The 12,575-nt window shown below is 32.5% G+C and overlaps 1 protein-coding gene and 1 long non-coding RNA gene across 3 annotated transcripts in view; one reads left to right on the top strand and one right to left on the bottom strand.

The window, feature by feature from the left end:
• The window catches only part of LOC128166395 (transcription factor AP-2-epsilon-like), a 26,860-nt gene extending 21,385 nt beyond the window's left edge, over positions 1 to 5,475 (bottom strand). Inside the window, exons 1-2 of one of the 2 annotated variants that reach the window (XM_052831526.1) lie at positions 5,337 to 5,475; positions 3,969 to 4,250 (exon numbers count right to left, since the gene is read on the bottom strand). In XM_052831526.1, the coding sequence (XP_052687486.1) occupies positions 3,969 to 4,007 (39 nt within the window). In that variant the 5' untranslated portion in view covers positions 4,008 to 4,250; positions 5,337 to 5,475. Of the gene's footprint in view, positions 1 to 3,968; positions 4,303 to 5,336 lie in introns of those variants that run through there. The other variant, XM_052831527.1, reaches the window with a different exon arrangement.
• Positions 5,476 to 5,523: 48 nt separating this feature from the next.
• LOC128166396 (uncharacterized) lies at positions 5,524 to 10,223 on the top strand. Its single transcript, XR_008241152.1, has 3 exons — positions 5,524 to 5,720; positions 7,698 to 8,052; positions 9,065 to 10,223. It is a non-coding gene; the product is annotated as an uncharacterized LOC128166396 (long non-coding RNA).
• Positions 10,224 to 12,575: the final 2,352 nt, after the last annotated feature.

Here is a 12,575-nt window from a genome sequence, read left to right as displayed (position 1 = left end):
TTATCGTTCTAGATGTGTGCCATGTGTCCGTACTTTGAGGAAAATTTCACCGACTTTCATTACTCCGTAGAAATGGCGTGACATGCGCCATTAAATGGACCAAATTGAAGCGAGGAACACGTAACCCTAAGTACTGAGAGGTTGGATGGAGATTTTATTGTCGTTCATTTGTCTCTAATCTTTTATATCCTATAATTTACAGAAAGAGTAGCGTTTAATATGTAATATCTCAAATATTTTTCCTTCTGTTTATTACAATTTGATTTCACAAAGATAAACTGACGGTCGGTCCGGCACGTTCCAGAGCTGGTGTATCCATACATTAGACAAGTCGCGCACCGGTTGTCTCGGGATTAGACGCTTCCACAATCAGTCATCAAAACCGATCGTCGCATAATAAAAATCTGTTACCTTCAAAATTAGCCCAGGTAAAAGCATTGTCTTTTCTGCCATAACGATTATAAAAAAATCAAATGCGTTGAACAAAATTATTTTTTTTTCTCCGAAGAATTCCGAATTCAACCAGATATTTCCTTTAGCTCAAAATATAAATGATTTTCACAAAATTATATTTCTTGTATTATATTGGTTATATTGGCCTGTTTTTAATGTGATTGCCACAATAATTTAAATATTCTATCATTAATAATAGCAAAATTACTTTTTAATTTTTGCCCACTTAACCAACGTACCATTTCTGCTAATTCCCCCTTTTACTTACAATAATAAAGATGTGGCAACTGACCGGGATTAATACAAAGCATAAATAATTTTAACGATATTGGAGCATCATTTCAGAAACATATTTAAAACCTAAATTCGGAAACCAAAATATCTTTGGGCATCCCGAACAAGATTTGTCAACAAATCTTAACAAATAGACAACCAAAGTGAAATTTGATCAGGTTTATTTACAATGAAAATTAAGCCATCAATACAACACTGATAGAAAGCTTGGTGCCGATGGCCTGGGGAGGATTGGGCCCTCTTGTCAACAGTTTATAAACCATATTGATTTATCCAGCCATTACCCTGGCTTTTTAGTCAACTAGTAGCTCTTTTATTTAATTGTCAGAGAAATGAAACGCTGGATCGTGGAAAAATTACATTAATAAACTACAAAATACGTGATAGGATGAAAAAGATGGCATTAAGATAAGACAAAGCGCGGGTAACCGTTAGTTTTTATAATTCGCGAACTTGTTTAGCTCTAGGTGTTAATTAATGAACGGGTTAAGTGTTACAGATAGGCCTCTAAGTCTTTTCTTGGATGCTGTTCCGCACTGTGCTTGTTTGTCCAATCGCTGAATTTATCATTCTACAATTGACGGGAATTTCTTTTCATGTCGCATCTTTATCGTAACAATTACATAATCTTGAAATAAAATAATTGTTAGATTATTTTGATAGAAAATAAATACCGTTTCCACAGAATAAAGTAAATGCTAGTAATGATGATTATTGAAAAGGGTAAACAGCAAATTTATATTATTTTTGATTGTGAAAGACAAGAGGGTTAAAATGCACGAATTTCTGAAACTTAAAAGAGGTTTTTCCACACGGGTTCTAAAACCGTGTTCAGAAAATGTGTAAAATTAGGCGGTTTTTTTTTTTGATCATGTCATATCTACATCTATATACAGTGATGTTTTGTCTTGTACAATATTATAGAGATTTATCAAATCATGATTAATTAGTCGAAAGCTGCGTATCGCCGCAACAAAGAGAGAAAACACATGTACTACACGGGTCGAGATAGTCATCAAAAAAGTCTAAAACGCGAAAGACAACCATCTGTTGAATTTCGAGAGTTTTGGGATGTCCATTCAAAAGGCTTGTTACTGCAGGGTATGGAGTGACAGGGTCATCGTTACACGTGTCATAATTGGTTGTAAGCTGACAGAATTATACAGTGTGTCTTCATCACACAGACAGAACGATCAGTAATGGTGACAAAGTTAACTGTTTTGCCAGCTTCAAATACACAGCAAGGAGATAAGACGGACCAAAACATATGATCTCCCCAAATCTAAACAAAGACCTACATCAACTTGGAGCTTGAAGCACAAACTCAAAGATGGACCACGTAGACATGCGTTTTCTTTCTCCGGCTTCTTTAAAATGTCTAAATTAATTTTATTTCATTATTCTAAAGGTAAAAACTATGATAGCACTGGTGGTAGTAATGATATTTATGACAAATATAAGAGATCTTGTCACATACGTATTTTATTGCCATTGTATTAACTCCCACTCAGAATTTATATGAAATTTTTCGGGAAGGAAATTTTAATATTTATGCAAACATTCAAACAGCTGGCAATTGAGGAATTCAATATTCGGTTTAATTGCCACAGCCTCTTGTTAATTGTTTAGAATTTGATGTTTTGTAAATGAACAGAGTCACCTAATTAATGAAATGACAAGACAGAGTTAAGACAAAGGTCGCTGTTCCTTTGTGCCGCTGCTTGTTAAACACTTGTAATCAATCAACTTCAGTTTTCAAGCATTTACGATATTGGCTCCTTTTTTGTTTTTTCTTTATTTCAATTCTTTTATAGACGTTTCTACTGCAAAAAGGATAATATATTATTATTCAGACTCTAAAAGGGTTAAATATTTAATTAAAAGGGTCGCTACAATATTTTATTATTATTATTTTTTTTTTTTTACAAAATTACCAGGTATATCATATTACTACAATTTCTTTCGAGTACTTATTGTGTAAAATCATTGTTTTATATTTTACCAGACATCAGAATTTGATTAAAAAGAAAATAATTTAGAAGACGATTTAACATATGTATGTATCATATATAAGAAAATACTTTCTAAAGAAGAGCACCTTTTCTTGTTTAGATATAAATTTCTAAAAGAGAGGATGGAGATTAACGTGCTTTTATTCCAGGGGCAAAGAAAACATCTAGTGTATCTTGTCCGGAAAAATTCTCTAATTCAAATATTTATCCAAAGGATAAGAAATTGTTGAAAATCACAGGTCGCTAGATTTTTGAAATTGAACACCGGTCATGCCATACCGAATTTGTTTTTTGTTCTGCTGAAGTACGAAGCTTTTGAATAATTCGGAATAGTCCAATATGAATCTGGTTAAACATTATCTTTTCAATATCATTCTTTATAACTGTTTGAATAAGGAATTTTGTCTCATTGAAGGGCTCCTAATCTCTTCGTCGACAATTTAGAAAAACATAAACAGAAGAACGGCGCGAAATTTCACCACAGGCGATGAGTAGGAAATCGTTTAAAATAGCAAAGTTAATTCCTTAAATAAAAAATTGTCCATATTCCGGCCGGACTAAGATGATTGAAATTCGTAATGTGCTCGGATTTTCACACTATACCAGACATTGAAAAGCCACAGAATCGTGTATTTGGTTTTTTTGGTCGGGTTCTGATCTATTTAATCGGTCCTTGATTTATCAAAGTTTTTACATTCACGCATCACAAAGGGAGGCATTTATTTTCATGTCAAGGGTTAAAACTATACAGCTTCATCTTGTATTACAATAAAATCGCTTAAGGTCACATAATAGAGAATATGAACCGTGATTGAATTTTTCATTGGTTATTTAATCTTGAATATTACACGAGATCTTTTGATCGCATTAACGGTGACCTATGGGCAAAGAGAAAACAAAATCCTAAATAAAACCACTTTTGCTTAGTGCACCGATATTTGTGTTATGACTGCCCATACATATTAATCTTTCGATAACATTTATTGATTTCGCAGGGGGAAAAAAAGTATGCATAAGTTCCGATTTCCAAATTGAACCCGTATGACAAGAAATATAGAAGTACTCTTCCATGTCTCCTAAATGAACATTTAGAGACACACAAAAAACACAATAATTTCTAAATATTTCCATCTTACTTAGGGTGTTAACCTCACATATATCTGTACAACATTACATGCTAAAGGTGAAAAAACTGAAAACATGACCTACCTGCCAAGGGGAATTGGACTCGATAGCCAAAAATGACATCTTTCTCTGTATCCCTGAAGTTACTCTTCACAAGTCTCACAAACCGATCCTCGAGGTGTACTCAAAACGGCCAATCAACGGATATAGTTAAACCTTAGGATACAGTTGGAGTTTGGGCGCAGGAACGTTCATCTAGATGCGGTTATGTGCAGACGCTAGGAGCAAAACTTGTCTCTGTCGATGTCAGACAACGATTCTTGTGTCGAGCTTGAAACTGAACAAGACAGCCTCCAGAAAATGCTCCTAAAACCAAAAAAGCTGTATTGTTTAAACTAACCTAAAGCATATATCTAAACTTTGTTATCACCATTAATTGAATGTGATTATAATTCAAATTTTATTTTTTGCTGCCTCTCTGTGCTGCGCGCTGATTGGTTGAACGGGTATTTCTCGCATAATGTGGGTGTCACCTATTCGTTCGACTCCATGTATAAATATCATCGTAATGTATAATAAATCTCTCTCCCGTAAAAACCAAAGGGTTCACTCAGCCGTCGCAATTTGCTACACGATTAGTTTTAAGTAACGTGGTCTATACATTAATACACACGTATTAATGCGTTTGACCAACCAAAGGTATAGTGGTTACATACCACAGTAATTGTGCTAATTTGCCTTTTACTACTCTTCATCAGTTTGTCTCGCCCTCAAAATTTGAAAATTAAATAAAACAGAATCTATCAAACACCGAATAAAGAATTCCGAGTATTACAAAAAGAACTATTTAACGGCCGAATTCCCCCTTTCAATCCATTTCTATTGCTTTAATAGTCGAGCTGTCTTTTAAAACGCTGCAAGTTTGTTTTCCCCTCAAATTACCAAAGGATAACAGTAGAAATTTCCTGTCTCCCGTTGTCCAGAACAGAGCGAGGGATGATAATAGGTATGGTCAGTTCAACCGATACTCCACTATGGCAGAAACTTCTGCCTCTCTGCACAAACTCCGGACTTTTGTCACATCAGGGAATGAAAGCAAAACTCTCACCTTTCATCGCGCCCGTGACAGTTAATAATTCCAGAATTGTAATTGGAAACGAAAATGGTAATTTGGAATTTCATGAATACGTCAACTATGAAATGTACATCCAAAATTCTTTGAAACATGATCGAAATACAAATGTTTGTAAAACCCAAACACGTCAATGTTGCCATCTGACAAAAATTCTAGAATTTTAAGAATTGAATCAAAAGATTCAGAGCCAGTGTTAAAGAAACGACGTCGCAGTCGTTCTTGAGCGCAAAGAACGCAATGATGTCGGCTTTTCTTCTGACAGCTTTAGACTGATAATAAATTGTTTCAAAAGAAAAACGATTAGAAAACGATTTTACCTTATGGGGAAAAACTTTGCGGAATCACACCTTTTGTCTGTTCAGGCCCGGGGACACGTGCTAGCTTCTCGTCTGCTTTTGCAAATACTGGGAGCCGTAGGGAGAGAAAATTGTTTGTATATTTTTGGGCTGGGCGTCACTTGTAATCCCTAGCTATCAGCAGACTGGCAATGATAGCGAGCTTATGTATGATCTTTCATCAACATTTGCTTAAGTACAATGGATGGCTATGATTCTCAATGGCAGTTAACCGTTGTGTACATATCTGCCATTGCGCATCATATTGTAATATTAGTAACATATTCAAATATGTTTTACAGTTATATCATGGAAATTAGTTTGGGTAACCTTGTTGCATATATTTATGGGTTAAACATCGACAAGGTAAGATTTATTCTTTTTCTTAGTTGATGTGCTATTACTGTCATATTCAATTAGAAAATTATTTAATATGACATTGATTTATACCTACCAATTATTATTTTTACAGTAATTTTCTCAAAAAATCTTAGGGAAATAATATATAATGTTATATAATGCATACATATCACTTAAAATCAGAAACAATCATTTACAATTTAATTATCAAAAATGACATTGAAAAGACATTGGTTTTCAACTTGGAATTTCTGAATTTGTTGTATTTTAGATATAAAAGATTTTTCCATGTAAAATTAAATTCAAAACTAAACTTGTTAAATACATGTACATATGCATTTTTAACTTAGTTTTGTAAATTATGCATTGTAATTTCGAATTGAAACAGTAATATCGACATTTTTCCTTTTAAATTTATTTTTTTAAAATGAAAGAAAAAAAATGATCCGCCAAGTGCATACCAAAAGGTGTCACAGCTTCCACTTGAATGGAGAGCTGACAACAATGAGATAGGAAGTAGCTGATCAAAAATAAAGTATCAGCCTACGAACCAAGTAATGGAGAACAATAACCTAATCTGGAAACAGAGCGATGAGAAGACATCAGTTGACTCGAGAAATTGGAAATTGTATGGCCAAGTCCTTTGATTATATGAGAGAAAAAAGAGACAAATTGTCTCTCAGAGAACGAAAGTGACAAGAAAATAATTGAAACAACGAGAAACAAAAAAGGGCAGGTGCTTGGAAAATTTATAGGAATTAGTAAATAATAAATGCTGTAGTTAATTCGTTTGTCTCCAATTAATTTTGCTTTTAATTAACCTCTTATTAAGTCATTTTTTTTCTTGAATATTTTTTGCAAGAATCTGATTATTTGGAATATAAGTATAATAGACATGAATATTAAGAATCATCACGTTCTGAAAGTATAGACAGTATTACACTGAACACCGTATTTAGTGCCTTTTGCAATTTGTAGGACAAATAAATTTGTGTATCGTCTCTGAATTCATTTATAACGATCATCAATCTTCCCTGTTGCACCATACAAAGTTTTCCATTAAACGAAAAAGAAAATGATAAGGTTACATGAATTTCTATCACATATATAAAAGACGCTAGAAGTATGTTTATTTACACATAGTTAAAGAGTTACGGCACACGGTGACGAATTTTTTGATTTCCGAGTACAAAAAACAGAGATCAAATTACCGATGCCTTACCGATCGGCCTCAGATGTCGCTTCAGTGGAAGAAACAATAATTAACTCGCCTTTCACACGATGTTACCCATGAAACTTATATGTTTGAAAACCCTTTTGTAATACAAAATTTTCTTAAAAATTAAAATTTTGGCTTTCAGAGCAAGAATAGAAGGGGGTTGGTATTTTTTTGCAAAGCTAATATTGAATTTTGCAATGATAAGTGAACAAAGAGATCGGTAATTGAAGGAAGAAGGCGAATACATTTCAAACGGCAGGGTGTCACTTTTGAATGACGGGCTTTTTCACGAAACAAGACACTGGTTCTTGCAACAACAACGAAAGTGACATCCGATTGTGTTTCCAACAAAAACATTGCTCTGATTGATTGTGTTAACAAATGCAACTTGTTGCAACATATTAATCATAAACACGTGTACCTGTAGTTTAGTAAATTTAAACACAAAAGAAACTATGAAGTAGACAAGAATAAAAATAAAAGTATCAAGTCATCACCTTCAGATTTGTAATGTCATTTCACAGTAATTCTAAACATTTTTATGCCGTTTCATCAAAGGAAAAATGTACATTGGACAGAGAAGAAAAGAAATTCAAAATCAAGTGATTTATGGAAAAGTCTTCGTACAAAACAAAACAATGTCTCCACAGGGATGGGGAATACTGTCTCATCAGTTAACTACATTTTTAACCCTTTAACATTTAAAGTTGTAAAGCTAAATCTGAAGATTTGAATTCTAATCTTTATTTTTTATAAACGTTCAGGTCCTGGAGGGTAAATTCTGGACAATTCAAAGGGACGATAAGAAAGTTGATACTCTCCGCAGACCCCCTCGGGTCCCTGTTTAAGGGCTGATCCCGAAGCGCCATGCAGTACTTCTTTCACAGTCTGTGTTAATTAGACAATCTTGGAGTCGTTCGCCGCAAAGCTTTTAAAGAAATATGCAAAAGAATAAAACAGATTACACAAAGAGATCGGCAAATCTGAAGCGCTTGGTTATGGATATGAGCTAGAAAGAAGATTGTCTCTGCAAGACACCCTCTGTCCTGAGGCTTGGATCTGGGCATTTGAAAGCCAAGCACGTGGCCCTGCATCGGTGACAGGACGTTGTCCAGTAAGGTTGGTATTCGTGTGTTCTATGCTGGGGCTAGACACCGTCAAAGTATTTAAATCTAATTCCTACATTGTTTAGAAGTACCAGTCATCTTTATAAACACATTACACAAAACCACCGTATTTACACAAAATCTCGAAGGAATCCACGTCAAAATATTTTACAAATTTAAGTTTACCCCCCCCCCCCCCCTTCATATATCGTAAATGTTTTCAATGCCGTATTATTTTCATAATATCATTTTTTTTATATATATTTTTCATCGGTTCTGAAAATGGAAAAGTATATGCTACTTATGATATTTAAAATTCTTTTTCAATTTGGTAAATAAGCAGCTAAAATTATAGAATACATTTCAACAATAAAGTTGATGTGCTGTATAAAATATCAAAGAACTATTTTCATCATTATTTTTTTTCAATACAAAATCGATTTCTAGTATAAGAACTATTTGATATACACTTGAACTAGAAACGTGCCCTGTAAGTCAGTTTGTTTATTAATGATGCATGTACTTTAAGCAACAAAGCGTTTATTACTACTCTCATATACTTATTATCTGTTGCTGCATAATATTTTTAATGCAAGATAAACTTTTATTTTATATGTGAACTTCAGAATCTACAATAAAACATATTTCACAATAATTATTTTAATCTTCCTTGTATTTATTATTTATTTATTTACTCAATCATTACTCATTTATTAATTTTTGAATTTTAAATTTATATTTTGTTGATATTTTAATATTGTAAACATAACAGATTATCTGAACAAATGTTATTTTTAGAAATTAAATACAACTCAGGGGAAAAGGCAGGTTTAAAAAAAAAAAATTAAAAAAAGTATGTCTTATTGAAGTGAAAAATTGCATCTATATTCAGAAGACAAGAAAAAATTAAGAAAATGCGAAAAAGAGATATAAAACTACCCTTGTGTAATTAATCTAGATTTACAGGTTTGACTTGTTTACCTTGAACACCGAATTTATCATAAGATTTCTTTCTTTTTTTTCAGTCGGTATACTACAGTGATGGTCTCTGACATTCTGTTTAGACAAATCTATTTATTTAACACGTGTTGTGGTGGGTCCCCGTTTGACTTCTTCTCTTCCAAATGCTCACCTAATGGAAGGCTACTTTTAGTGCATTTGTCTTTCTCTCTCTATTTACTTAAAACAAAACTTCAAAGGGCGACGAGATTTAAAATAATGATCCGTGCATACACATTCCCTGTACTGCGGGATATGTTGGGTATTTTTAGACAAGGTTTCATATAGTGAAGTGACTGGTACGAAGTTTCACTCTCGCTGTAGAAGCAAATATATTTTTCCTGTTAACAGACTCCTCATCGGAAGCAACAACAATAAAAAGAAAGGACGACATTACCTGATTTTCTGGCCTTCCTGGATCTGTTCCTTCTAACGGAAATGCAGCCAAAAAAAAATCAAAAACTTTATAACTCATGATACTGATACAAAACTGACTTTTTATTTTCTTTTTATGAATTGGTACACTTAGCTTTTAGATTGGGTTTTTCATAATTGTCTGTTCAAAACTTGGTCACGGATTTTTAAAATTGATATTGTTTTGTAAAAGATTGTTGATATTCTTTTTATATTTGTGATGTAATCAGATAGGTTTGCAGTTATTAATTAAAATTCTATTTGGAAATTATATGTAAAAGTGTTAATAATTGTTTGAAATGTGACAATATTTGTATTTATTATTTGTTTAATGATAAAGAAATGTTCATTACCATGAAAAGTTTTATTTTTCTTTCTTCTATTGATTTTACCCGAAAATTGTGGAATTTTGCAAAATACAAAATACCTTGTCATCTCATTTATCACTTGTCATATCATTTCCATTAGGATATAAACGGAGTGTTGTTCCAATTTTGGTTTTCAATTTTTTGTAATAACTACGCTATATTATAGGGAACAAAAAGAGGTATTAGTCACTTTAATAATAGCTTAATAATCAAAATATAAGAAATTATTTGAAAAATGAAAGAAGAAAAAATAGTCTTATGAGTGGTCACAATTATATACATGGTATCAAAGAAAATTAAAGAAAAGAAAATTATGTACATAAAATTACAATGAAGAAGTTCTCAAGAAGTATTTACATGTTAGACATTTCTTTCTTGAATAATGTATTAACGTCGAAAAAAAAATTGTACGGGTAGTATGCATTAAAAATGTTATTTGAGTTAAATAAGGCATAACTGATGTAGTTTAACCTGTTATATTGTTGAACATTACGGTTATTTTGATTCGGATCGCACAACAAAGAGACATCAACAACGCATAAAATTTTCACCCTTTTGTAAAAGCATATTACACCCTATTACAGCAATTAAAAGGTCAGTAGCTTCATTACAGCATGTATTAAAACCGCACTTTCAAATTCGACATGTAGGATACCCTTGAGTCAAATTTGTACTTTCAACGCTAATTCATAGTTTTGAAAAAGACTTTATTTCGTCGAACGTTTGTTATCTTTGTTCCGAATGGAAAAATTCTGTCATTTTTACACTGAATCGGAAGGTATGAATTCTTCTTTCATCACCACGGTGACTGCATCTATGCTACACATCGGTAAAACAAATCCCCTGCAGTCATTTTTTCTTGTTTGATAAATACTTTGTAAATAAATGAAAACGTTTTGTTTTAACTGTTAATTTGCGAACAAAAACAAACCCATAAAAGGAAGAACTCGATCGGTAATACACTGTACAAATAGATTGAAGCTTTTGAAGTCTCCTTGACGATGAATATTTCCGGAAGGCATTTTATTATGAAGTAGTTATCAGAGGAAACCTGTCCAGAACTTTTAATATTATTGTAGGATCTAATAACTATAGTTTCATGCCAAAGTTAATGAATCAGGCTGCGTATTGGAATAGGTAGACCAATCTATAGCTGTTGTAGGAGGCCACGTGGCCCATGCTATGATGTTTCCCCGTGTCTCTTCTTGGATATTGCAGATTATACATAGAGTTATCAGATATCGTTTCATCAGATTTCTGTGATGATGACTGGATTTTTGTTTCCTTATGAAATGCTGTGTTATAAAATCTGTGTAAAGTAAATTGGATTTTAGCGTTACTATTTTTCTTTCCGCTTTTCTTCCGAAGGCCTAATTTAGTTGAATTTGGAATTAGAAGTCAATGAGTAAAATTGTCGTCTTTTGGGGTTTTTTTCTAAGAAAGGTTGTAAATTGGTTATTCATAAATTTCCTTGTACAGCTTAATTTTTTCGTGTTTTCACAAACTTATTAGCTTTTTTTGTAACAAAACGCTTTGTTTTCTCCTATTTGTCTTTGTAAACAGCCTTTGTGAACATTCAAGTTATACTTTGATTTGAAAGCATTTGAAGCAAAAAAATCAATTATCAAAGGAGATTTTCTCTCCTCTCAAGTCTTGAAAAATAAATAGCACATTTCATGTTATTTTTATTTCTTTTTAAAGAAAGAAAATGTTATAGTTAATAGAAATCGAAACATTACAGAGCCTATAAGAAATCAGACGAATAACCCTGTAAATCTGTTTTATCTTATTATGGCTAAGTTAGTGTCGATGTTATCATCTTTTATCCTCACAGTGATAATGAACAACAATATATCAAACAGCAGCGTGAGTGGTCAGCGAAATCTCTCTCAGCGAGATCTCCCCGATACAAATTACAGGGCGATTTGTATAACTAGATGTGCTATACCGAGAGACGCCAAGTGGCAATCTCCCGCCCTCAGGGGAGATAAATCCAGCATTGCAACGCTGATGCCTACTGCGCAAGACAGCAAGAAGTCAAGTGGATTAATCTTATTGCTAAACTGTACAGAGATTTGGTTTTGCCATAGTAACAAACAAAATTTTAGAACTCATGTATTTGAATCAAATAAAAAAGTCCATTTAAAGATTAAAGCTATATTTCTAAAGTGTTTGAAAGATATATATCATCACATTAAGATATATTCAGGAATCGTTCAATATGGATGAAATGTGTTTAAAAAAAAACTCCAGCAACAATTCAACAACACTCTTATTTTTAATTATTTACTTGAAATAAGTTTTTCAATTTGATTCAAGGAATATGAAATAAAGCTTTATTTTAATTGTTCATTTTACTGAAAATCAGATTATAACTATAACCACAGTAAGTCCTTTGAATGAATTCGAATCAAAGATTTTCCTCATTTTTTTTTTTTTTTTTTTTTTTGATTTATAATGGTATTGTGTGCACAACATGCACTAGTAGTAGTCTGTAAATTACCAATGGAGACGGAGTATATTCATTATATTTGTCCCAATAACTTACCATAATGTAAGTTTTAATACCTGAATAACTTCAGTCGAAATTCAGAGGTCAATTTATAATTACCTTATTTATCACATGAATATCATTTCTACCAAACTAGGTGTACTGAGTATATGAAAACAATTTAATGTGCGTTTTGTCGAAAAAAGTGTCATAAATGACCGCGTAGTTGACTTATTTGACACCTATTTAATAACGAATAATACT

Source organism: Crassostrea angulata, chromosome 10 (assembly GCF_025612915.1).
Source record: "Crassostrea angulata isolate pt1a10 chromosome 10, ASM2561291v2, whole genome shotgun sequence".
Lineage (NCBI taxonomy): Eukaryota > Metazoa > Mollusca > Bivalvia > Ostreida > Ostreidae > Magallana > Magallana angulata.
Note: the sequence above shows the minus strand (reverse complement) of the source record. Positions and strands in the feature narration are given on the sequence as shown.